This window comes from Lemur catta, chromosome 3 (genome assembly GCF_020740605.2).
Source record: "Lemur catta isolate mLemCat1 chromosome 3, mLemCat1.pri, whole genome shotgun sequence".
NCBI lineage: Eukaryota > Metazoa > Chordata > Mammalia > Primates > Lemuridae > Lemur > Lemur catta.
This window is the reverse complement of record NC_059130.1, coordinates 19,522,927-19,550,838: the sequence shown is the minus strand read 5'-3', so window position 1 is coordinate 19,550,838 and position 27,912 is coordinate 19,522,927. Positions and strand designations below refer to the sequence as shown.

The 27,912-nt window shown below is 39.9% G+C and overlaps 1 protein-coding gene across 4 annotated transcripts in view; it reads right to left on the bottom strand.

Moving 5' to 3' along the window:
• The window catches only part of SLC22A15 (solute carrier family 22 member 15), a 69,642-nt gene that overhangs the window by 18,597 nt on the left and 23,133 nt on the right, over positions 1–27,912 (bottom strand). For all 4 annotated transcript variants that reach the window (XR_006734045.1, XR_006734046.1, XM_045546899.1 and 1 more), the window contains 5 exons: positions 16,742–16,874; positions 15,927–16,091; positions 10,966–11,095; positions 6,047–6,262; positions 2,383–2,523 (listed from right to left, as the gene is read on the bottom strand). Coding sequence is in view for 2 of the 4 variants with exons in the window: in XM_045546899.1 (XP_045402855.1) it covers positions 2,383–2,523; positions 6,047–6,262; positions 10,966–11,095; positions 15,927–16,091; positions 16,742–16,874 (785 nt within the window). In the remaining 2 variants the exon portion in view is untranslated. The remainder of the gene's footprint in view (positions 1–2,382; positions 2,524–6,046; positions 6,263–10,965; positions 11,096–15,926; positions 16,092–16,741; positions 16,875–27,912) is intronic.

Sequence of the window (27,912 nt, the reverse complement as noted above, 5' to 3'; positions counted from 1 at the left end):
ATCTACTGTTTTTTTACTTTTTAATAATGGCCATTCTGATAGGGGTAAGGGGTAGTTTTAATTTGCATTTCCTGATGATTAGTGATGTTCAACATTTTTTCATGTTTCTTGGCCATTTATCTATCTCCTTTAAAAAACTACTGTTCATGTCTTTTGCCCACTTTTTAATGATGTGTTTGGTCTTTTTCCTTGCTGATTTGTTTGATTTCTTTGTAGATTCTGGATATCAGTCCACTGTCTAACGTATAGTTTGCGAATATTTTCTCCAATTCTGTAGGGTGTCTATTTACTTTGTTGATTATTTCTTTTGTTGTGCAGAGCCTTTTAATTTAATTAAATCCCATTTATTTATTTTTGTTGTTGCTATATTTGCCTTTGGGGTCTTAGTCATAAATTCTTTGCCTAGGCCGATATCAGAAGAGTTTTTCCTATGTTTTCTTCTAGAATTTTTAAGGTTTCATGCCTTACATTTAAGTCTTTTATCCATTTTGAATTAATTTTTGTATATGGTGAGAGATAGGGGAACTGTTTCATTCTTCTGCATGCATGTGGCTATCCAATTTTCCCAGCATCATTTATTGAATAAGGCTGCCTTTCCCCAGTGTATGTTATTGTCTGCTTTGTCAAAGATCATTTGGTTCTAAGTACATGCTTTTATTTCTGGGTTCTCTATTCTGTTCCGTTGGCCTATGTCTATACTTTTATATCAGTACCATGCTGTTTTGGTTACTATAGCCGTGTAGTGTAATTTGAAATTAGTTAATGTGATGCCTCCAGATTTGGGCTGTTTTTTGGTTCCAAATGAAGTGTAGAATTATGTTTTCTAGATCTGTGAAATATGACATTGGTATTTTGATAGGGATTGCATTCAATCTGTAAATCACTTTGGGCAGTATGGACATTTTAATGATGTTGATTCTACTAGTCTATGAGCATAGGATGTTTTTACATTAGTTTGTGTCATCTATGATTTCTTTCATCAGTGTTTTGTAGTTCTCCTTGTAGAAATCTTTCACCTCCTTGTTTAAGTATATTCTTAGGTATTTTGTTTTCTTTGTAGCTATGCAAATGGTATTGAGTCCTTGATTTGATCTTAGCTTGACTATTATTAGTATGTAGAAATGCTACTGATTTGTGTACATTGGTTTTGTAACCTGAGACTTTGCTGAATTTATTTGTCAATTCTAGGAGTCTTTTGGGGTTTTCTAGATATAAGATTACATCATCAGTAGACAGGGCTTGTTTGGCTTCTTCTTTCCCAATTTGGATACCCTTTATTTCTTTCTCTTGCCTGACTGCTCTGGCTAGGACTTCCAGTGTTATGTTGAACAGAAGTGGTGACAGTGGGCACCCTTGTCTTGTTCCAGTTCTCGGGTGGAATGCTTTCAATTTTTCCCCATTGTGTATGATGTTTGCTGTGGGTTTGTCATATATGGCTTTTATAATTTTGAACTATAAAAAAGATACCTGCACTAGAATGTTTATTGCAGCACAATTCACAATTGCAAAGATCTGGAATCAACCTAAGTGCACATCAATTCAAGAGTGGATAAAGAAAAGTCAAGAGTGGACACACACACACACACACACACACACACACACACACACACCATGGAGTACTACTCAGCCATTAAAAGGAATGAAATGTCTTTTGCAGCAACTTGTATGGAACTAGAGACCACTATCCTAAGTATCTCAGGAATGGAAAAGCAAACACCTCACATATTCTCTAATAACTGGGAGCTAAACAGTGGGCACACAGGGGCACAAAGAGATGTAAAGGACATTGGAAACGAAGAAGGAGAGAAGATGGAAGGGGAGTAAGGAGTAAAAACTTACCTATCAGATACAATGAACTCTATTCTGGTGATGGGCACACTAAATGCCCCGACTTAAGCATTATACAAGGTATTCAACAAAAACATTTGTATTCCTTTAATATTTTGAAATTAAAAAAATGAAAAGCCTTTCTGATTCTTTGATTTCTTTGCCTTCTTGCAAGAACTTCTAAATATTATTAATTGAGTTTATGGAGTTTTATCCACATACAGCTAATAACCTCATCTGCTGGGATTAACAAATTACCCACAGACTATTTAAAAACCCTCTGATGGTAATATTCAATACCATTTTGGATTTCAGTATTCACTATTGCATTGAAACCTATGTAAAACCTATATAAAACTCATAATTATGAAACTCAAGAAATCACTAAAAAATGAATTCTACTAATAACTATATTTGGCTCTAAACAATACGGAGTAACCAGCAGATACTGCATACAGAGAAAGACAATAATATTTAGGTATTCATGTATTCAAGAGTGCATACATGCATGTGTGCACATTCTCCATGGTGTGCATCCTGTTTATTCATACTCACCATTTGTGGTTAATCAGGTAGATGCAGAGAGGGTAAGATGGAATCTCTATGAGGCCAGAGAGGGCCAGGTTGGCATAAATACTTCCACCTAGATCACCTGCACTCAGAGTCAGGCCATAATACACCAAGCTACACACAAACCTGCAATTGGGGTAGAAGAACCGGGAAGTAAAAGATAGAAACAGAAAAAGCACATAAGAATTTTCCAGAGAAGATTCAAACATTGGTTCAATATAATGCAATCTGCTGCAAACAATAAGGTTGACTCTCCCACTAATCTTTCTATCTTAATCTAAATTCCTATACTAGGAAAAAAAAATAATGGTGGCTTGGAAATGATTTATGTCTGTATGTTACACAAAGCAAACGGATGGCCAGCCACTAAAAGAGGAAAGACATTGTTTGTGCTTTCAGCAGGCACTTTTGCATTTAATAGAAGACAATGACCCTATTCTTTATTTAATTTGACAATTATGGAACATTTGCCATAGGCAGTTGTTGTGATATTATCAAAATGATTCTAGACAAGAACTCCCATGGAGAAAGCCAACAGAGGCTGGCACTGAGAACGTGGGCTGAGAAGTGACTCCGTCTTCAGAGGGTCACCTGCAGGCCAGATATGACTGGCACCCCAACCCCTGATGATCCAGTCACCTCCCTGACCAGGTCTTGACCTCATCCTGAATCCAGCAGGTGCACACACTACAGACACCCAGAGCAAGAGAAAAAAGACAAGTCATTAATGTATTTATGCACACCATTCCTGAAACAAACACCTAGGGAGTGCCCCTCGGGTGGCAGGCTTTGTGGGAGGCAAGGAGCCTGTCTCCTGCAGTCTGAGAACTAAAAGCCGAGCAGCTTGAGCCCTCCAAAGTGCCAGCCTGAAGCTCCAAGCCAGGGCCTCCTCAAAGTGAAGGTGTTAATAGAATCCTCTGTGCCTAGGAAACTGCATTACTAAAAACAACAAAAGAGAACAGAACAAACAAAAACAAAACCTTGAAACTGGGCTTTATTAGTATATGAATACATTTGGTAAACCATAAATTTCTATACAAGCAGTAAAACACCTGAGTTTTAATTTCATCAGTTTTTATGCTTTTGCAATTCAGTTTGACCAGTATTTATTAAGGGGAAGTTCTCATTTATTTCCCTTTAGTTTTCCTTAGAATAAGTCTGATGAGCTGTGGCTATGATGAGATCAAGCAGAAAAGGGAAAGCTTTATTTCTATCTCTTTCAAAACACAGAAGTGGGCCAAGTACCCCAGGCTATTCAGAATGGGCTATGGTAATGCAAGGAGAGAGGGATGGGGAGAAGGAAAAGGGATCCCTGGAGCTGGACTGCTCAGCAGTTCATCCCTCCCTAGCAAATGAGCCAGAAGCAGCACCTACTTCCTATTACTTCTTACTGGAATGGAGCTGTCACTCACATACTAAGGATGACAAGCAGGCTTGCAGCCAGGACATGACGTATAAGGATGCAAGGTAACACTGAGTTATCTGTTTTCTCTATCCCCTAGGCACCTTGCATGTAAGCAGAAGGCTAAACAAATTTAAATCCATGCAGTTTTCCAAAATATTTTAAAAATCCTTTCTACCTGTAGTAGAGACCCTCCTCTTACTATAATGCTATTTCCCAATGGTTTGCCTGCATTTAAAATGGAAATTCCAGCAAAGTAATTCCAGCCACAAAAACAGATACACACCTACTAAATCAAGTTGTGATGGCATCAAGTCAGGACAAGAATAAACAAAGCCAGTTCAGGACAATGGAAGTATTTAGTTACCACGGGTGGTGAGAGGGAATGGGAGGGCGTGAGCCTCGTCATCCCCAAGGCTGGGCCTCTGCTCTGCAAGTTGCCTTCATGGCAGAGTTGGTCACTGAGATCCATAATTACAGGTATTAAAATCATTTCAGTCCTCTTTATGTGCCCCAAACAGAATCTAAAATGGTTGCATAATATTTAATAGTATATTTAGGGTATCAAAGAACTATCTAAAAAGGCACCATTGTGGGAAACAACCAAAAGAACAGATGTTAAACACAGAGGTATAATTTTAATCTCCAGTTAAGGCTTTCTTCAATGACAGATCCACAGAAAAGACCTTAGAATTTTATAGCATCTTCAAAAACAACAGCAATATGTGGAATGACATTGTCTTTATTTTCATGTGTTTTAAGTCTGAGCCTGGGGGAGGAGGCTTATTTGACTGTACAAGAAATAAACAGAGACAGCCTCACTGGCCCTAAGTCTAGTTTTTTGTTTTATCCACCGAATGCCAGAAGCCAGAAGTTAATACATATGGAAAAAAATAAAAATCTTAAAAATAAAAATAGCGAATAATCTCCAACAAGTAGGTGCTTCCTCCAAGGCATAGGGTTTGACTGGCTGTCTATGTGACGTGCAAATGCAGAGTTTTACGAACCCTAAGTACCTGAACATATTAATATTTTGTAAATATTTGCTTTTAAATAGGCAGAACCTCAAATTAGTAGCTCTCATGCTGTGTTGTTGGGTTTGGCTTTCAAAGGTTCTCTTAATCCCCATGCCTCCAAGCCTCAACATTTATTATGCATGCGTGATATTCCCAGCACTGTGCTGGTTCCATGGGGAAAGGGAGTAGTTGGTGTGACATGGCCCCCGACCATAAAGGCAGCAGCCAGTGCTTGGGTAGGAAAAGAGAATCACAACACAGAAAAATATCTTTGCAGCTTCTTATTCTCATTCTATTCTTTTTTAGCTTTATATATAAGATCACGTTCCTATAAAATCACTTTCCTTTATCTTCACATGAAAATATAGAGTTCCATGCAGCCCTCATGGAAAACACATATAAGCCACAGCATAACAGTCTAGACCTTTAGCTAGGAGGTATGATGATCATGCCCAATACTGGACTAAGTAACATTTTTGACACTTTAAGCATAATAGACAACATTAAAAATATATGAAAGCCACAAATTGTATGTGCCCATCCATTTCTCCCCTTTCTACAATTTTCATTTTTTAAACGGAACCATCTAGAACCCCTGAATGCAACTTACATGCATGCTGAGGGCATTTTGAGAGGCAGGTAGGAATAAGCTAAACAACTAGAAAGTCAGGTTGAGAGGAGCGCTCATCAGCTCAATCAGTGATTTGCACACAGGGCTCTGGGTTCATCACTTTGAACTCCTGGGGTCCCATCTCTACAAGGGATAATATTTAGCACACCTCAGTGCAGCAAAGAGCATTGCAATTAGAATGTGCTAGCAAACTGCTTGATGCCAAAACCAAAGGTAGGTATTTTTAAAGTCCTATTTAGAAATCTTCTGTTTCTGGTATGTTTGTTTGCTTTCTTTACTTTTGCGGAGGTTGGAGCGGGTAAGGAGCTTAAATATTTACATTAAATACCTCAAGAGCAAAGATGTGTTCCTGATGTCTACTTACTCAAGTCTGGAGAACCTGCCCATCGGACGCCAACACCTGCTGGAGAGACGGTGCTGCGACGGCAGAGGCGTGTGCAACACCAAGTGCTAAGGGGCGGGGACCCTGTTTTTGAGAAAACCACCTCTTGCTGACAAGAGAGGTAAACTTTTCCGTAATTGCGAAGAAGGAATCGATAATCAAGAGACCTTTAGCAACCTGAGTTGAAGATCAACAAAACACCCCTTTGATGTAATTACCAGATGAACATCAGGATCAAGGTGTGTCCTAAGAGGATCCGGTAACGGAAGAGATCCAGGAAACTTCCAGTCTCCTTACAGCTCCTGTTGGCCGGATGTGTTAGTGAGAACGTGCACTTGAGCTTGCGGTTCCTCTTGGCAATGAGGTACAGTGCCTCTTCAGCCTCACTCAGTCGACCCTGGGAGTATAACCAACGAGGTGATTCAGGAATGAATCTGAAAGAGACGTCATTAAAGGCTATATATTCATATAGGTACACGTGCACACAGAGGAGAAAAATCACCCACTCGGTACGTGGATTCCCTCACCACAAAGGGATTCCCTGTTAGCCTTAAGGCTCGACTCTCACAATGACGTACGAGAGAGCGAGCTCACTACCTTCAGCAGCATGCCAGTGTTAAATGGTGGCCTATTTTATCACTGGAAACCAAGGATGCGCTTTCAAAATGGTGGTTAAAAAAAGGTAAACAGTATGCATTTATTTTTAAATAAATTTTAACATGTGAATGGCAAGTAAAGTCTATAGTACTGAATAATGCCCTCCAGCTCCCCAAGTGCGGCCCCTCAACTGAATCCAAACTTCACAGAACAAATCCCAAAAGGATTTTATGTGAAATCTGGATTCAGTCAAAAGGCCGCATGTGGTCCCAAGGCCACATGTGGTTCCCTGCCGCTCTCTAAATCCTAGCCAAGTGTGGTCAGAATAATACTGTAGAGCCATTGAGTTTTTTAAGTTCTGAAAAAGTCTCACAAAGAAGATAGAAATCTTTATTATCTCATCTGAAAAAAACAGATTTAAAGAAAGTGAAGTGTTTTTAACATAGTGATATCTTATTTAGGAGGTAGAGATTATTTTAAGACTATACATAAAAATGAAACAGTTTGTCACAGCTACTTTTGAGCATTTACTGCTTTAAAATACTCAAATCACCTGACACATTAGCTTTAATATGTCCTGAGGGTATTTCCTGATCCTCCAAGACCTTAAAGAATAAAAGTTAATTTCTGGTTAACTCCTAGTTACAAAGCTACAGTTATTTTCCACTGATATCTTCAAACAGCTTCAAGACTTAAATATTATATCTTTTTACCTCTTCACCATTCTGCATACACTTTTAGAGGACTTTTCAAAGACAAAACCCAGGCAGGAACATGGAAACCTTGTTTACTAAACACAACATCAAGTACTTTTTGATCTAATTTGACATTATCTGCCTAAAGTGAAACTTGGATGAATAATACTGGCTATTTAAGGCGCTTTATATTAATAGAATTCACTGTGCCTTTCAGTAAGGATAGTGAACAGCAACAAACACTACAGGATTTGGAACCTTACTGGACAGCCAGTCCATCATTAATCATTTATTGAGCATTTTAAGTTTGTACAGAGCAATGTAATAAGTGCTATGAGGAAAGATGCTGGAAACAAAAAGGCAGGAATTTTCCCAGGAGCTTTGCTACTAGTGAAGAGAATATTCATTCATGAACAACATTTGATTGTCAACAAAAGTAGGAACAATGGCCATCTACAACATCCTGAAAAATCTCTTTAATTCGTCATTGCCATTTGATTATTATTACCAACATGCAAGTAAATAATCAAGTAAAACACTGTTCTGTTGGAAGTTAAGTCTGCAGATCATCAGTTGGATCAATTGGTTCCATCCCTGGGACCTTATATGAGCTACTATGCAAAACTCCCTGATTACATCTAAATAAAAGAAGACTACTGTGATAATACATAGAGAGAGCATATGATAATAAAAATTAAAACTGAGCAAGATTGAGAGGAGTAAAACAGAACCAACAGGAAATATACCAAAATATTAAGTCATTTTCTTTGGGTAATGTAAGTCATATTCCCCTACTGTTAAGCCTCTCTCTGTTTTCAGAATTGTTTAAAAGCAATAAAAATTATTTTTTAAACTTTATAAATAATTTTTAAAGATGACATTTGAGAAATATTCAGGCTTTGCAAATTTGTTTCTGAGTTTATAAAATTTCTAGGGAAAGGGATTGTTTGTTTGTTTATTTATTTATTTTTGAGAAAGAGTCTCACTCTGTTGCCTGGGCTAGAGTGCTGTGGCATCAGCCTAGCTCACAGCAACCTCAAACTCCTGGGATCAAGCAATTCTCCTGCCTCAGCCTCCCCAGTAGCTGGGACTATAGGCACTTGCCACAATGCCCAGCTAATTTTTTGTTTCTATTTTTAGTTGGCCAGCTAATTTTTTCTATTTTTAGTAAAGACGGGGTCTCACTCTTGCTCAGGCTGGTCTCTAACTCCTGACCTCAAGCCCTCCCAGAGTGCTAGGAGTATAGGCGTGAGCCACTATGCCGGCTGAGTTTATTTTGATCATGCAAACTTAGAGACTTCTATTTCTCCTCATTTTGGGAGGCTAATATTATACAAAGGGTCACCTAGTTGCCAGTGGACAGATTGGGTATATGAGTTCCAACACATGCAGATTATAAATACAAAACAGTAACACACATTTGTAAAAGAAGGAGGAGGCTTCGAATATGCTCCACTCTGCACAGCTGCAGAGTTACCTATGTCTTGGTCACCTTTGGAAACTAAAATGTTAATTTAACAATGTTACCTCTGCTCAGAAATGTTCTGTGAATATCCTTAAAGATGGCAAACCTCTATAAATCAAGGGGGCACTGATTTACAAAAAAAACTACTCAAATTCAAGTATTATAAAAATAAGGAATTTTTAAGCCAGGTAAAAATGTTTCTGGTAAACAAACAAGGTATACAATATGACTTCTTATGTTGTTGGTGGCTAATTCTGAAGGTAATTCTTAATGTTTCTGTGCCAACATTTGTCCACTGGTTACAAAGACTCTACTGTGCAGAAGGCCCTGGCTTTGGTGCCAGGGGAAACGCAGTCATGGAGTAAAGAGCCTGCTGCTGTCAGAGAGCTCCCAGCTTAGGAGAGAGATGGCTTCGGCATGAGCGGAAACTTGAGGGCCACTCAGAGGGTACAGGTAAGCACTAGGGAATTCAGAAAAGAAAGAGAATGACTTGTAGCTGGGGGTGTGATCAGGAAAAGCGTGGATGGCATTTGAGCAAATTGGGGTGGCAGAATGTTAATTAAGTATGAGGAGATGGGGAGAAGAGTGCTGGAAGAGCAAGTGCAGCACTGAGCAGAGGCATGGAGAAGAAAAGCAAATGTGTGCACCGGGAACAAGTGGCTCCGTGTGCCTGAACCCAGGTACGGGGACGGGATGGGAGGAAACGAGGAAAGATGAGCCAGGGGCAGACTGTGGGAAGCCCGGCACTCCAGGCTTACTGGAGTAAGCATATATTTAAATCTTATGTGTTATCTCTCTCCTTTCTATGTTTCGCAAACTGCATTCATGTCCCAGTGAGTAGACATCCCCACCTGGCACTAAGCAGTAACTAACTCAGACTATACATCCAGAAAAAGAAAAGCAGAACGACTTGGATCATCCACTAACGTGGAGCTTCTACTGAAGGAGAGATGAGAGCCAGACTGGATGGAGAAGGAGAAGATTTACTAAATATTTTAAAAGAAAATACATTTATTCTTCAATATTTACATGAATACTTATTAATTCAAGTACTCTACTGGGTACTTATTTATTACTTTCAAAAATTTACAATACACAAGGTAATAAAATACTGTTATTTTTCCTTCCTAATAAAATTACTTCACTTGAATTCATATAACTAAGTACATTTAATAAATTTTTTTTTATGACATAGGCTATTTTTACTGTATTCATTTTTGCATTTAACAATTCTCTTTCTTTCAAAAATAGTATGAAAACAAATTTCAGTTCAGTCCCCATCAAATCTAAATATAGGCCAGGTGCAGTGGCTCACATCTATAATCCTAACACTTTGGGAAGCCAAGGCGAGAGGATTGCTTGAGGCCAGGAATTCGAGACCAACCTGAGCAAGAGGGAGACTCCATCTCTACAAAAAATTAAAAAATTAGCTGTGTGTGGTGGTGCACACCTGTAGTTCCAGCTACTTGGGAGGCTGAGGCAGGAGGATCATTGGAGCCCAGGAGTTTGAGGTTGCAGTGAGCTAGGCTGATGCCACTGCACTTGAGCTGAGCAACAGGGCGAGACCCTGTCTCAAAAGAGAAAAAAAAATCTCAATATAGTACCTGAATAAAGAGCTATCTGAATTAAAATGCTACTATAGGTCTCCCTCACTTTATGGCTCAGAAGAAAGTGGGTACCATTGGCTGTAAATTTTGTTTATGCCAAAGATTTTGATGATTGAAATTAGATATCTAACACCTCAAGGAAGAAAAACTTTTCATATACCACATTAAAACTTCTGGTGAAGTGGGCCTAAGTTGGTGGCTTGCCTTGTAGCATTTGGGGGTGTTTTAGAGCACCACAGTATGACACTTTGGGCAACTGTTTATAGAACCCTGCCCTGACCAGGGAATCATCCTTTACTGCCTCGGGCCCCTGCAAGGGACGTCTCCCATTTCTGAGCCTGGCTCTAGACTCCACATTTAGAGGCCCTGAGATGATACTCACCTGCAGGATGAACACCTGTCACGACACATTCCATATGAATACATACGCTCTACAGCATCATGCCCAGCACATGATCTTATCCAGCCTGAAGACCTTTAAGCTTCAGGCGCTAGGTTGAAAAAGAAATTGGTTCCCTATGCCAACAATCTGAAGGGTCAAATGCAGTCTATTGAGGGGTTACTTTAAACAAGGGATACCTGCACTCTGAATTAATTAAGCATGTCTCTTCCCAGGGGCTGCTAAGAATTGGTGTACTTGCAGAATTTAGTTCTTCACCAAAGTCAACGCAGGCAAGCTCCTGAAAGGGAATAACGCTGCTCATTGACCAGCATCCTCTTAAAACATTCCTTCGGCTTATTAAATTAAAACTCTAAGACGAAAAAGTACTTACAAAGATAAGAGAAACACCACTGTTCCCTCCAGGTTAACCAGAACAGCTAGGGTCCTCCAGGAGCGGATGAAGTATCCTAACAGGGCATATTGGGCGATGCCAACTGCAAAGAAGAGGCCACCAATCGATCCTAATTCAGGGAAAAGAGAACTGTCACTGGAGAAAGCACCATCTGCAGCACCATTTCCGACCCCAAGTCACAGAGAAAATTCTTTCTTTGTGAGATGTCAGCCCTACCCTGGCAAGTATAAGAGGCAGACCAGAAAAGAAAAAAATTTACCCAAATGTTGAGCATCAGATGATAAAACTATAACAGAGGCCAGAAAATTAGTGGAAATGGAGGAAGGACAGATGAAAAATACAAACCATATGGGGACACAATGAATTATGAGAGTTTGTCCAAATGCTTTCTACACTGACTGCTGTACTGACATCTGCCTCAACCTGTGGCTGAGGCTTGGAAATAGTTTTGCCATATGGATGATATGGTTTTTAGGTCATGAGGTTATTGCAATACTGGGATTTAATCTTTTATCACTGAAGCTGTCCTTGAAATTCTTATCTTAAATGACGACTCACTCCCCCAACTCTCCCTGTTGCTCTTCCCTACTTAATTTATCACCATCAGATATGTGACATTTTGTAATTATTTGTTTCTCATCTCTCTCTCCCAGGTAGAATATAAGCTCCCTGAAGAGGGCACACACGGGGGCTCACACCTATAATCTAATCCCAGCACTCAGAGCCCGAGGCAGGAGAATGAATCGCTTGTGCCCAGGAGTTTGAGGCCAGCCTGGACCCCATCTCTGAGCAGAGGAAGCTTCTCAGAGAGGATGGGAGCAGAGATGAGAAGCATCTGACTTTCTGGTTCCGGGCATCTCCAAGGCCTGGCTCATCATGGTTTGCTAATATGAGCCAAATAATGTCCCTTTAAGTATGAGCTCATTAGAGTTGAGTCTCTGTTATAATCAGTAAGACTTAACATCAACTGGATATGATGGAAAAGAGGAAATGATTCAAAGGCATCTAGTTTGGTGACCTTAAATACTGTGATGACATGGGTAGAGGTCCCCAGAAGATACAGATTTTAGATAGAAAGCAATTATTTTTATTTGAGGGGCCAACGGATATTCTTATCTAATGTCCACCAGGAAGCTACACCTATGTGTCTGGAACTGACAACAGGGAAAAGGCACAGAGATGTAAAATGTTGAGGCTTTAGGTTATTTGGTTAAAAAAATTAATAAAAAAATGAACATTTCAGATCACCACTTTTGCATATTGTAATTCTGGAGTACCTCAGGTGGTTTTCTAACTATTTACATGTCTTTATGTATTTATGCCTATTTTTCAGATTTATTTTTGCTTATTTTTAATTCATTTCAAGTCTGCTATGCCTGCTCAGTTTATACTAGAAAAAGCTAAATAGAGCAGGTTAGAAATAGTATATAGTTATGACTTCATCTTTGTAAATGGCACCAATGAGCCATCCAGTTTTCAAATACAAGCCACAAAGTTTCCTTGAGTCCTCTTCCTCCCCATCTCTGCAAGTCCTTTATCAAGTCTCATTCCCACCAAAATCCAGCTCGAAGGAACTCTCTTTCCTCCTTCTCCACTGTTCCCATTTTGTCTAAGCCACCACTGGTTTCTAGTGGCCAACTACAACAGCTTACCAAAGGATCTCTCAATTTCTACTTTCTCCTCCATCATCCATTCTTCATACACTTACCAGAGTCATCTCTCTCTCTATATGAGATCCTATTGTTCTCCTTTTTAATGTGCCTCACTGGCTTCCCACTGTACTTCAAATAAAAAACAAATCCCTCATTTGGCCTACCATGGGCCCTATATCATCTGGTTCCTTCTAACCTCTCACTCTTCCCCTAACTCTCTATAGTGGAGCCACAGGTATCCTTTCAATTCTCAGAGAAGCTCCTTCCTGCCTCAGGGCCTTAGTCCTTGCCATTCCATCTGGCTGGAATGTTCTCCCAGAATTTCACATGCCTAGATCTTCCTTATCATTCATGTCTTAGATCAAACACCTACATTGAGGTTTTCTCTAACTATCCTATTTAATGTAACTACCACCTACAAGTACTGTCTAGCCCATTATCCTGTTTAATTTTCCTCACTGTACTTATAAGTTTCTGAATTCACCTATTTGTTCTGCCTCTCCTATTTAAAGCATAAACTCCATGAGAGCCAGGACCTCTCCCCATGCATCCCTGTCTTGTCCAGTCTTTTATCCAAAGTGCCTAAAAAAGCAGTGTCTGGTGCAAGGCAGGGTCTGTTCAATAAATGAATGTTATGCAATAGATGCGCAAAGGAAGAGCTCTGGAAGCATACTCAGCAATATGTTAACCACAGTTGTCTCTCGGGGGCTAGGACTATATATATATATTTTTTATGTTAGACTTGTATACATTTCTTGGTTTTATTTTACAATGATCACCAATTCTTTCTGTTATACAAAGACATTAATATAAGAAAACAAATAACAAATATAGTAATATAAAACTTTTCATGGATTTAGTATTTTTGTTTTTCAGTTCTCAATAGTTCAGGCAATTAGCCTCATTCTTCTTGTTAAACTTCTTGGAAACTGGTAAAATTGGATGCTTACAGTTTGTACTTATGCTTTTTATACATATTTTATACATTATTTTATCCATACAGCAAATATTTTGTAATCAAGCATAATTTTTCAAACTAATTTTTTATTGCTAAATAATTAGGCTATTTCCAACAAATCTCCTATTGCTGAACATTTAGTTGTTTTCCCAACTTCTTGCAATTCATGAGCATATTTGAAGCCACGGAGAAAAACCAGCTTGACAAGGACAAAACCATGGGGAAGATCTCAGTTCACGAGAGAGGGAAGGAAGCTTCTAACGAAAGAGTTCTAGGTGCTATCAGAGCCTTACTTTCATCCTGGGTGCAGGTCACTGTACCAGCCTTCAGGGAACCCTCACATTCTCTTTGAATTTCACATTGAATTTGGCAACCATCTGGTTCCACTATTACAGGTTTTTTTCCTGACTTCCTTTTTTCTTTGCAACAGAAAATGTAACAGCCCATTTTAACCCAGCCTCAATGACAAGAATAGAAGGTTAAAGTACATTAATGGAAACTTTTCACTGGTTTTAGGCAACTGGCAAGGGAACAAGAGACTAGGAGATCTTTCTTTTTGCCCAACATGCAACAGGACAGGGATAATCCTTACATATTCTCACAGGGTGGAGGTAGTATACGTCTTTTGTAAAAAAGCATCCTCATGCAACAACTAAAGTCAAATCTTAATATTTTAATGGAGAAATGTGAGAGGTTCATGAAAAACATGTATTAATGATGCTTTTCATGAGCATAATTTTGGCCCTCAGGAAAACTGAAATCAAAGGAGAGAGTGCCTTAATGCTTTCCCTGGATACAGGGAGCAGGGGTGATCACCAACATTACTAATTTCTTGGAAAGTGCCAGAAAGTTGGGTCCCACTATTTAGAAAAATGACCTTAAAGTCTCAACGCAAATTGAAGATTCACAGGAAGTCTTCTCACTGGTCTTAGCTTAGAAGCTGGGCTAGAGAGAAAAAGTATTAATAGCTTGTTTCAAAAGGCTTTGGACGCTGCTATAGACAAGGTGGATGATAAAGCACTGCTTTGTGAGACCAGCAGGAAGACTGTCTGACTAGGATGAAGCTGGTATCTCTTGCTCCCTAAACTAGTTCTAACTGGTCCAACACTGCGCATCCTTCAGTTTGACAACAGCTTAGTGGACACACAAACAAAGCAGGAGTCTATGTTATTTTGCCTGTGTCTTCCAGCTCTATGTAGGAGCTCACACAACTTCAAAAACAACAACATTTAGAAATAACAGGTTGACCAGGCCAGCACTCACGTGAGGTGACACACTGAAGTTCCACGAGAGTCCTCAGGGAACAGTGGGAATGATGTGAGCTTGGGCGTCAGCCAGGCCCAGGCTGCAGTCCTGGCCCTGTCAGTTATGAGCTACGTGAAAACAGGCATGTCACCTCACCCTTCAGAGGCTCAGTGTTGTCATCCGTAAAATGAAGGTAGAAATTCTTAACTTGTAAGCTCTGGGGATATTACAGATATATGTCAAATGCCTAGCATGGTACCTGGCACTTAACAGATACTCAGCAAGTGAGAGCTGGCACCATGCATCAGTTCTAAAGAAAGACAGTGGCATTCTTTCACATATATCCTCACTCAGACATACTTTGATCAGTCACATGGTCAACCTGTTTCCCATATTGACATAAGAACATCAGCGGTACTCAATCATTGTCAAATGAATAAAAATAAAACAAAAACATTATCATTGCAAACAAAGCAGAGTCTTAGACACAGGTACTCTCTCAAGACAATATTTTAAGTCAAATAACCTTTTAAAATCATTTATTTTACTATATATGTAGTTCTTGAGAAGATAATGGGATGGTTAGAAATAATACAGAATACAGCCTCAATTTTGGAAATTAAGCATGACTAAAGAAATGCTGCAATAGTACCATCTGCTGAGTTGAGGAGAATGGTTAAAACAAGAAAGGGCCAGGAAACAAAGATTTAATAAAATATGGCAAGAGACTCCAGGAAAGGAGTTTCTAGTATTTCCTATCTCTGCACTGTTTTTCAGTTTAAGCTGTAAGAAGTGGTTAATGCCCTTCTGAAGAAACTGACCTCTCCATAATAACCTGTAAGCAATCCATGAGGTGGGCGGCAAGCTCACATCTGTGAGGCAGGCCCAGGGAAGACTTTCTACAGAGGAATATGAATAAAATATCTCGTTCAAGGTCATACAGAAAAATCTCAGGAAAGGCAATCTAACAGTTGGATAGAGCACCTCAAGTCCAAATGTATTTCAGATTCTAGAGTTAAAGTGGTTCCCTACAGGACTTTCTGGAGCCTCTCACCACGTCCAAATCTGCATGATTTAAGCAGTACCTGCGAGTGCCCAGTAGGCGGTGCCCACGCATTCGTTCAGCAAGACAAAGGCCACCAGTGACATCCCTCCATTCATCACGCCCACCAGGAATCGAGTTATTGCAAAAACCTCATACGACGGGGAAAATCCATTTGCAATCGCAAATAAGATGTCAAGAGCAAAACCTGGAAAGAAAGAACAATATTCAATAATCCAGAGGCAAAACAGCATTTGATGAAAGTAATAAATTATATTCATTAGTTTAGAAAACAAACCTTTGTAAACTTAAATTTTCTGAGCTATGTTTTTTTTTAACAGTTTCTCTTAAAAACTATAAAGAAAACTGAGGTTTACTTTCTTTATTACACAGTTTCTGTCAATCACACCCAGTTTTCAATTATTCACAATAATGCTGGAAATTGAAAAATCCTTGCTCCTAATCAGCTTGTCAAGCGCACTATGCTGAGTCCCATAGACCTCATTTGAAATGAATCAACACAGAGAGATATAAAGAAATGGATCTAGTAAACTGTCTCAATCCTTTGCTGCTCTCCTTAAAAATATGGCATAAATTAGAATTTGGGGGTTGCAGAAAGCACCATCACCGATGAAAAGTTTACAACACAAATGTTTGGCCTTAAGTAGATGAGCTTGTCACTAAAAATGCTTGGCCAACATAAACTCTGGCTGCAGTCTGGCCTCTTGCCGGTGTAATAAAAATCAGTTCTGTGCCAGTTCCCTGAGAGCCTTAAGGAAATAGTCCCCTTATTATCTCCCTTAAAATCTTAGGGAAATAAGTCCTCTTATTCAGTTCATGAACACTCTAATAAATTACCTGTGAGATAGACTTTTTTCCTTCCAAAGCGATCTGAAAGCTGACCAAAAGAGATAACTCCGACAAACACACCACTGAAGAAAAAAGAGCTTGCTGCACTGACTTTGTAAGATCTGTTGGCAATTAAAAACCACTAGAGGAAGAAAAAACAAAAGAGGAACATTTAGGTCACAGAAAAGATGAATAGACTGAGCTAGCTATTAAAAAACCAAATGTACAACAAAAGCTTGTACACTGGAACTTCTATACTGCATGGCCCACCATTAACCAGAATTCGGTAGAATATCCATCTCAGACAACATCCGATGAGATTTTATCTTCAGAAACACTAGAGATCATTATTGTTATAATGTGTTCCCATAGTATGCTACATATATCTTAGTACAGAATTGAACACAGTATATAATAGCTAATTATTTATGCATCTGTTGACTTTGTCCCTTGTCCTAAAGCCCTGTGTTTCTTGAGAGAAGGAGTCTTGACCCATTAATTTCCATTTCTCTGATGCCTAACACACTACATGGCACATATGAAGCAATAAATGACAAACCTTTTGTCCAATAGTTAAGTGGGTTTAAAATCCCTTGAGTACTTTCCTCAAAAAATTAAACACAGAATTACCATGTGATCTAGCAATTCCACTTCTGGGTATATATCCAAAAGAGCTGAAAGGAGTAGCACGAAGAGATATTTGTATACCGACGTTCACAGAAGCATTACTTACAATAGCAAAGGTAGAAGCAACTCAAGTCTCCAGATGGCTGAGTGGATAAACAAAATGTGGTATATACATACAACAGAATATTATTCAGCTTTAAAAGGGAATGAGGGGAATAGGGAGAGATTTGTTAAAGGATACAAAATTACAGCTAGATAGGAGGAATAAATCCTAGTGTTCTCTACCACTGCAGGATGACTATAGTTAACAATAATATTAATATGTTATGTAGTTTCAAATAGCTAAAAGGAGGATACTGAATGTTCCCAACAGAAAGAAATGATAAATGTTTGAGATGATGGATATGTGCGTTACCCAGATCTGATCACTATACATTATATGTATCAAAACATCACTATGTACCCCATAAATATGTGTAATTATATTTCAATTTTAAAAAAAATTAAAAAATAAAAAGGAATAACATTCTGATTCATGACACAAAATAAACTCTGAAGATATTATGCTATGTGAAGTAAGCCAGACACAAAAGGACAAATACTGCATGATTCCACTTATAAGAGGTACCTGGAATAGTCAATTTCATAGAGACAGAAAATAGAATAGTGGTTACCAGTGACTAGGGGAGGGGAGAAGAGGGAGTTATTGTTTAATGGGACAGAGTTTAGGTTTAGACTGAAAACGTCCTGGAGAGGGACAGTGGTGATAGTTGCAGAACAATGTGAATGTATGTAATGTAACTGAACTATACACTTAAATATCATTAAAATGGTAAATTTTACATCATGTAAACTTACTACAATAAGAAAAAAATTCCTTACTATTATCGCCCACTTTGGGGCAACTTAGGAACTTAAAAAGACAGCTGTCAACCTCTGCTTAAAACCCCATTGTCTCAAAGCTGATCTAATGATATGCTAAAGATGATATTAATATTTGGTTATAAGGATAAGAGTGAACCTATGTCACAGAGGTAACCTCAGAGCACCAAAAGAGCACTCATCTTTCCTCTTCCCAGACCCCTTCCCTAGAGACAGCGATGACAGGTTCATGAAGAGCTTCTCCCCATGGAGAACCTGCGAGAAGGAGCCCTCATGCTTGCCCTTCTCCACCTTTCAGGCCATTCCGTTCTTATGCTTTGACAACCAGTCATAAGGGGTCAAAGCACATCTAACACCTCTCCTTCCCTTGTATTTCTTGTAAGACCGGATCAATAAAGATCTCAACAACATGGCTTCTGGACATTTCCAGCCTCCCCCAGCCAGAAAAAAAAAAAAGACTCAGGAATTGGGAAATAGATAAGAATAATGTCACTTCACTAATTCCGTGCTTTACTTCTGAATTCTCTGGTCTTCCCGTGTAATTTTTAACAAGGTTAATTAACTGGTTTTCCTTATCCATCTTGGATTTAATATTTCAATAGTAAACAGAGTTATTGCTTTTAGAAAAAAATAATCAAGAAATTACTGCTCTTGGTGGGAGTCATGATTCCAGTAAGAGAGAGTGATGGAAGCAATATGACACAAAACTGAATGACATTCCAGACATTTTTTCATTCAGGTATTCAAAAAACATTTAATTAGTTCCTACTAGAGGTTAAGAACTACTCTAACCATTGGATACAGAGGTGAATGAGCTAGACATCGTCCCTGCCCCCATGAAGCATAAGTTCCAGCAGGGTAAGACAGACAGTAAATAAGCAGCCCCATAGAGAAAGACTGGGAGGGGCGACTGCACATAAGGTGCTCAGGGAAGGCTTTTCAGGGGAGTTGACATTTGTGACCTGGATGATGAGACGCAGCCAACCATGAAAAGCTGTTTGGGAACATGAGAATAAGTGCAACGGTCCCAAGGTGAAGACATACCAGTGTGTTTCTAGTGGGGGCAATAAGGAATGAGGCCAGGGAGGTGGGCAGGAACCAGATCACACAGGGTCCATGGTAAAGAGCTGGCATTTTATTCTAGCACAAAGAGAGGACGCTGAATTCCTAGATATACATTTCTAAAGATCTCTCTGGCCACTCTATGAGAATGCATTACAACAAAAAAGAGTGGGAGCCAGGAGGTTACTACAATAGGTTAGGAGATAATGATGGCTTGGATGAGGGTGGAAACAGTGATGCTGGAGAGAACTGCATGGACATGGGATACACTTTGAAGGCAGAACCAACAGGACTTGCTGATGGAAGGGATGCAGAGAAAGGAAGAGTCACCGAAGTCTTTTGTGTTAGCCATTCAGTAGGTGATTGCAACATCTACTGACGTAGAGAAGTGGTGGGAATTCAAGAGTTACGTTTGGACAAGTTCAGACAGAGCATGCCTATAAAACATCCAAGTGGAGATGCCACGCAGGCATTTGGATATGTGTCTAGAGCTCATGGGAGAGGTTCTGAGAGTTATGAAACTACACACAGAGGAAGGCTCAGGACTGGGGCCCAGGACATTTCTACATTCAGAGGCTGAGTAGAAGAAGGGAACCACTACAGAAAACCCACAAGTAGAACTCAGAGACAGCAAGAAAATAGGGGAGAGAGTGGTGTCACAGAAGCCACAAGAGGCAATTTGCTTAGGAAGGAAGGAGTAGTCACATATATTGAATGCTGCATTAGAGGGCAAGATGAGGACAAGACATGACAGTTATATCTGCCAACAGAATGGACACTTACAGATGCAGATTTCAATAGAGGGAGAATGGAAGCCAGATTGGAACAACTGGAAGAGGTTGAGAAACGGCAGACAGCAGATGTGCATAAAACAGTGTCAAGCAGTTTTGCTACAAAGAAGAGCCAAGAAATGGGACAGTATTTGGACAGGTATGTGGGGTCAGGGATTATTTGTGTGTTTTCTAAAAAATGGCATATATTAGAGCATGTGCATATGTTGATGAGAGTGAGCCAGCAGAGAACATGTACCTGCAGGAGAAAAGTACTTAATGGAGCAAGAAGGGATGTGCTTGAGTGCACAAAGTACATAGGTTAGCCTTCCTCCCTGTGAAAGGAAAGAAGATAGGAATATGCAGTGAAGGAACTCCCGATGATGCCTGATTGCTCCACTTTTTTCTTCACTGAAATACCAAGTGCGATCTCCAGTGGAAGTGGACGGAGGGTAAGGAGGATGATAAACACATGATTTTCTAAGGAGTAGGACACGGCACATTCAAGGGAAAATGCTGCCTGACTGCCAGCCCATGCTGAATGCTCACTTGAGCTTTGCAGTTATTAATTTTATGAGGAGGACGTACAGAGTTAAGCTTACACAGAGCTGGGTATTTTCCAGGAGCTCTGTGGAAGGAGAAAGGTATCAGGGAGTTGAGGGTATTTTCAAAGGAGTGATTATTATAATCACGGAATTTATGCTGGTTAAGAAGGAAGACATAAGGGGGATAGAGATAGTGAAGAAATGTCGCTATCATGAAAATCCCCTATATCTTTAACTTCTTCTCTACACTTCCCATTCTTGCCCTAATTGAACCTTAGTTGTCCCCTAAGGAAACCACTTGAACTGGGTCCCTCTCAACTGGAGGCTGCTTTTCCTTTCACACCCGTGGACCTGAGAGCCTGGGATCAGAGCACATAAGAAAACTTCAAAATCTCCAGCTCATCTGAAGATTGTATTATCAGACCGTGTAACCTACTACCTCTCTGTGGCAGAGATTTTAGCTTGTTTTGAAATATCCCTTCTTCCCTTCTTTCATAGTAACGGAATGTTTAGCTGGGCATATGGCTACTCAGAAGGAAGACTAAATGTCCCGATTTCCCTTGCAGTTTGGTATGGCCACATTATCAAGTTCTGAGCAAAGGGATATAAGCAGAAGTATCATGTGGCAGCTTCCAGGAATCTGTCTTCTAAGATAGCTGATTTGCCCTTTGCCCCTTCCTCCTTTCCACTGTCCCACTGCTTAGAATGTCCATGTGCAAGCTGGAGCTCTATCTGGGGCCGCAGTGAGGACAGCCACACATTAGGGATAATGAAGTCTAAAGCTGGAAGGAGGCTGGGTCCCTGAGAACACCAGGGGAGGACGGAGGCATCGGTATATCTTTTAAGCTCTCCAGATAATTCTCATAGGCAATCAGGTTAAGAACCTCTGTCCCGGATTTTATCATCCTTAATAATTACATCACCTCTGAAATCTTTGTTTTGAGCATCCTTCTTACTCTCAGATCATCACCCCCTAGTTTTCCATCTCTCTTCCTCTAGTGCCCCTATTTCAAACACTCTTTCCACTCTTCAAGACCTCCAATTACCAAACTCCACAGTAAGCATGACCTACATCATCAAAAAAGATTAAATCACTTTAAGAAGCCCTGATTTAAAGATCTGTGAACGAAAAGGTAAAATACATTTTAAAGTTTCATATAAACAAGATTAAAAGAGCTCTGGCATTTGAAGGGGAAATTTTGTTTTGTGAAAAATTAATTTATTTTGGATACATGGATAGTTCCATGGTAGAATTTTCAAGTCATGAGGAATGCCTGTGGTGACATTTTTCCAGGTCTAAAAGTAAATTAATTAATATTAGATGTCAGGTTGTCCTAGAAAAGATGGAACTGTACCTGTCACAGGGACATTGCTTTTCTTACAATGGCCAATAAACAAGGCCTAACTATACTTGTTCTTAATATCTTGAAATTCAAACAATTGCTTTTATGTTTTTGGTGTCTGTTTTTGTGTTTTCATGCTTTTAAAATCTGGCAAGCAACATTAGTCTTGATTATTCCATACCTCAGTATTTGCTAGTCTGTTCATATTGCCAAGATATTTAGGCTCATGTGGATCTATTTTATGCTTAATCAATAAGAAACGGCTAATTTGACAACTCCATAATCAACTATTCTTTTGCCACATTTGCAGAACTTCTCAAATCCATCAAAAAGGCTATAATAGAAACTGTGGATCCTTCCAACAAGTGGATAGCTGTTGACTTGGGTGTTAGTTTTAGGAAAAAGCAGCCCAAGGGATGTTTCGACCAGCAAATTCTAAATGCTGATTCTTAGGTTGCCAGTTCCAAGTGTCAAAGTAATTGCTAGTAATTTTTCTTCATGTCAGCGCTGGTTGGGCTACTGCATCTGCCTGTTTCTCCTGGAACACATTCAGGAACTGACAGAAAAATGAAAGGCAGATTTTTAAAAAGCAAATTAGAGAATGTGGAGCTGGAACCCAGGAGAGCTCCTGACAGATCTAGGTGAATTGGGGATGGCTGACGCAGGGATGCCAACTCTCAGATTTAGGACAATGTGTTGACAACCAGCGTTTCATATCCCTCATCCCCCAACATGTGAGATTTTGGGTTAAATGTTTTGTTTTCAATTTTAAAAACTTAAAAAATATCATTTAAATATTTATCACATACGTACTATGTGATCTAAGAAGTTCTGTTTTGTCAAAGCTCAGACAAGATACATTAGGACGGTGATCCCTACAGTATTTGAGAAAAGGCATTGGTATAACCTATTTTTAAGGATTTAGAAGGAGGTCACCCACCAGACTAGACTCAGTTGCTAGCTCATTTTCTTGCTCCTTTGGTAAATACTTAGTACAAGAGTAAAACCCAAACCAGGATATCACCAGGACATTGGAAACTGAACCATAATAAACCTAAATATAAGTACGACAGTCTCAAGAAATGTGATTATCAAGAAATGTGATTATGAGGCTTTAGAATTTAAAAATCACAAATTTATTATGTGTCATTCCAGCCCTTATTGGCTAGAGATTATTAAAGTGATGACTTTTCTATTATTTTTTTTTTTGAAAATGACAGGCCAAATTCTAAAGCTACAGAATGAATATTCTTTCTATATTAATTTATTTCAAACTGAAAAATCACTTACAAATTGAAAAAGGAGGAAATCTACTTTTATTTTCCCACACAATAACAGAAAACCACGAATATAAGGACAAAATATTTTCAGTCTCTCAGGTTGACTTACCCAAATCTACTTTTGTTTTATAACCAACATCTGCATTTTTGTTCATAAGTGCTAAATTGAGTTCACAAGTTTGGCATTTATCATACTCTATTTTCAAAAAGGATTTGAGGGGTCTAGCACTAAAAGCACTCATACAATCATTCACTCACGCAAAGAAAGCAGACCTGAGAGGAAATCAGGCACAACTGGGGACAGAACCAATAGCAGGTGCCTCTAACATAAAAGACAAAAGGAACATAAATACAGCAAGTACAGGTGCAAGCACAGAGCCAGGGGCTATGCAGAGCCTTCTAGCTCTTAAAGAGGAAAAAAGGTAAGCAAGTGGAAGTGAAGAGAGCTGAGACAGAGTTACTCTTGGCTGGGTACTAAGGAAGCATTTGGTAGCGTTTTTTGTTTAATATTTATATTCTTACTGCTTAGAGGCTGAGAATAAATGGCATGTCCCAATAAGGGACAAAGTGTTGGTATATGTCAAGAGAAGCCACTTGAGCTGTAACACAGAGCATGGAATGGAGGTAGCAAGCATGGAGGTGGGCAGACCCTTCAAAGGCCATTGCAAGGATCCAGGCCAGCACTGGACAGGGTAGGGGCATCAAGAAGAGAATGGATTCCAGGGGGACATAGACACGGAGTTCAGAGGCAAGATCTGGGCTGAGTCACCCATGAACAGGTATTATCTGAAGCCATCAGGATGAATTAGGCCAACCACAGATTGAGTGAAGCTTGAAGATAAATTTTAAAGGAAGAAAATGTGCCTTTCGCATCTCTCTTGAAATAATCAAATCTTAAGCTTTATGGAAACCTTAAGCTTTATGGAAATGTTACAAATCAAATCAATCATTTTTCTGACACAGCAGAAATACGACAATCTCAAAAAATAAGTTATTGCTTTAAAATGGACTGCATGCTTATGTAATCCTAAAAAATTAATACCTGAGTAATGAAAAAAATGTATATCAAAGATATGTCAAATAGGAAGGCTGCTGTACCTTATAACCATTTAACTAATAACCAACCAACTTTCACATAATACCCTCCTCTCCAGCAGCCAGGCTTTGGCACATAAGTTACAAAATACTGATTAGAGACTTTCTATTTTTTAACCCTCAGCATGTGTTCCATTCAAGAAGCTACGGAAAAAGAAATCAACTGAGTATTAGAATGAATATTAGAAACAAAGGGTCCTTGTGAACTAGGGTAACAGAAGCAGGTGCTGCTAGAGAGGAAAAGTGGGGAGAAAAGGAAGGTAACATATCAAGCATAAAGTGAAGGTTACTGGCTTATGTGCTGGGAGAAAGCTGGGGCTGAGGGAGAAGAGAATACACATGCTCCTCGACTTACCATGGGGTTATGTCCTGATAAACCCATGTGAGCTGAAAATGTCATATGTTAAAAATGCATTTAATGTATCTAACCTACTGAACACCATAGCTTATGCCTACCTTAAACATTAGCCTAAGAGTTGGGCCAAATCATCTAGAACAGAGCAGGGCTCCCCAATGCTTTTGGCAACAGGGCCAGGTTTCATCAGCGGGGGGTCCTGCAGAGCTCAGATGGTGATATGAACAATGGGGAGCGGCTGTAAATACAGGTGAAGCTTTGAAGCTTCGCTTACTTACCCACTGCTCACCTCCTCACCTCCTACTCTGTAGCCCTGGTTCCTATGTTTCATGAAAGACAATTTTTCCATGGACAGGGGGACATCAAGTTGTGAGTTTACAGGCACGCAGGGAACTACCTACCTGGTCATCATTTCCTTGGAGCCACTGAATGGTGTTCTCATGAAAGGGAGTGTGAGAGAGATTTGGAATTTGAGGGGGTTTCCTTCCTCCTATAGCCAATCTGACATCTAGAATACTTTGGTTTTATCTTCAGCGCCTGAAAACACTTTAAGTGGTCCACAAACATTCCTACTGAGAGATGCATATCTGATCATGCAGGGATAAGAAATGTGCACGGATGATACGCAGTACAGCCATGAACCCACAAACCAGACAGGGGCTGCAGCAGGTTGGAGAGTGGCACCTAGCCCCTTACCAGGCTGCTGTGTCGCTTCTAAAAGGTGGGCTTGTTCCAGAGACCAGCATGGATCACTAGTGCCAACTCAGCCTTCCCTGAAAGGGGGACAGACAAGGGGGCTGTTCAGAGCCTAGACCACCGATCAAAAAGAAAAGGAAGACAAAGGGCAGCTTCCCCTGTCTGTCCAGGCAGCCCAACCAAAACAGGCAAACAAGACTGGACACGTGGCTATTGATCGAGCTCCTTGTCACTTGAGGTCGTGCTTTGATGAAAACCAAGTCATATTACAACTGCCATAGCCCTACTCAGACTCCCAGCTTGTCAGTATTTCAAGGCTGCAGGGCTGGAACCAATAGCAGCTCCCTGACACCCCTGCAGTGCATCCTTGAGGGCTCCACACAACCAGAGAGCTGGTTACTGGTCTGCTGTGAAAAATTCTGAAAGGTTCTGATAAAAATTCCAACCGAACTTCAGCCCTCCCCTGGCCTGTATTTAAAATAAATATATTTACAGCTTTGTATAGAAAAATCTCACTTCAGGAGAAAATCAAGTAATCAGAGGCCTCCTGTGATTAGGGAGTACGTGGACAGAGTATTTCAGGAACAGTTTCATGGTGATTAACTAACTTGCTGCATTTCAATGTAGTTGTCACTCTGAATTACCACTTAATGGGTGAAGTGTGCAGGCTATAACAATCAGTAGTACAGGCGTAAGGAAGCAAGACATTAAAAAAAAATTAGACCCTAAAGCAATTAATTGCAGTGAATTTTTCAAATAGTTTTAATACTCTGTCTTTTGACCCTAGGGTATGGCTTGGGGGAAATATATTAATCTCAAGATAATAGTTAGTCAATTTTAGCTCTTCAATATCCACAATGATATTAAAGATTCCAACCTTACACTTTTTGGTTGCAAACATTAATTAAGCATGATAATTGTGTGTCTCTGTGATATTTGGTGCTTTCTGAATGAGTCAGAGCTCAGGGAATAATTTGAATACAGCAGACAGCAATTTGCTACATAAATTCACCCCAATGGCGATTAGCTCATTTTAGAATAGTGAAGACTCGTAGATCAGAGGATTTTTGCATTAAATACCAAGTTAATCACATCTACCTAACCTTTTATTCACCCTTCCCAAAAACCCTTTGTAAAAAACTTCTGCAAGGCCTGACCCAAGCACAAGAAGGTGCAGGTGGAAATTTTAAAATGTGTATTTTTAACATATTATCCTTCAACTATAGAGTTCTGTAGACTTTATCTTGATATTTATTTTCAGGAGTTTCATATGACAGCTCACAGGACTTTGTACTTGTTTTTTAACTTTGATTTCAGACCAAATAATTTCTATAAGAACCCAATATTATCGATATGCCACAGATGGTACATTAAGGATATTTACCAATTTAATGACAAGTTCTGGTGCCAGTTTTAATATTCCCACTTTGGAGATTTAGAGGAGCAACTGAAAAACTAGAGAGGTAACTGAAATTGAATTAATGCTAAGAAATTAAATGGAGGGCTTGGTTTGAAGCTGCACATTACCGTAATAAAGATTCACTCAACTCAGTGCAGAGACTAGCAGCTCCTAAAGGACACTGGCAAAAAAGTGGCTGGTGCCCCATCCTGCCTGGTGCTGCGTCCTGGGCTGCTCCTTCATCACCATCCTCATTATTCTCTGATCTGCAGCTGTTTCTCCATTGACTCTTGCTACTTTGGTGGCAGCAGCAGGAAAACTTGCCAGCCACCTATACCACCTACTCCAAACCACCCCAGGCCTTGGTGCACCACTCAAGGCAGAAGTAGAGCACGTGAACTCACATGTGGAGATGAGGGCACACAGCGTGGGCACTTCACTTGTACCTCCAAATAAAATAAAAGGACTTTGGGAAAAACAAGAGATTCTGCATTAAAAATCTGAACCAGAGGAGGCCCTTGTTATACCTCCCTGAATCTACTCAGACAGGGCAGACTAGGTGACAGTGTTGTCACCGGGGCAGGTGACTGCTGGGCTCTGAACTGCTAAGGAGCATGACACTTGTTATCAATGGTTTTATTTCATTTTCCTTTGCTATTTTTTGTTGTATCAGGAAACATGTATGTTTATTTGGGCTTGACCATTAACAAAGCCTAAATGACTTGTTACTACTTTCTCAGTACTGGAATGGGCCTGAGGTGGGGCCAGGATGTACCACTAGCCAGCCTCCTCCGGAGTCTGATAAAAACGCCCGTGTCACATCACCTTGGAGAAGGCAGGCGCCGGCACCACTCACAGAGGAACTGCTTCCCTGCCTCCCTTCCTTCTTCTGTCCCCTGTCACAGTGGGAAGGCCCCAGGAGTCAGTGGCCAGGCCATTACTACCATGGGACACGGAATGAGTCACCCAGCCACTCTGCACCCAGGTGTGCTCACCTTTTTGATACACAAGCCAGTAATGTTGTTCTCTCTTCTCCCCTAGAATTCACTTTATCAAAGGTGCTCTCAAGTAAATGACGGACACCATTTTACTTAGCTTTCAGCCCAGGGTGTTGGGAAAGAAAAGA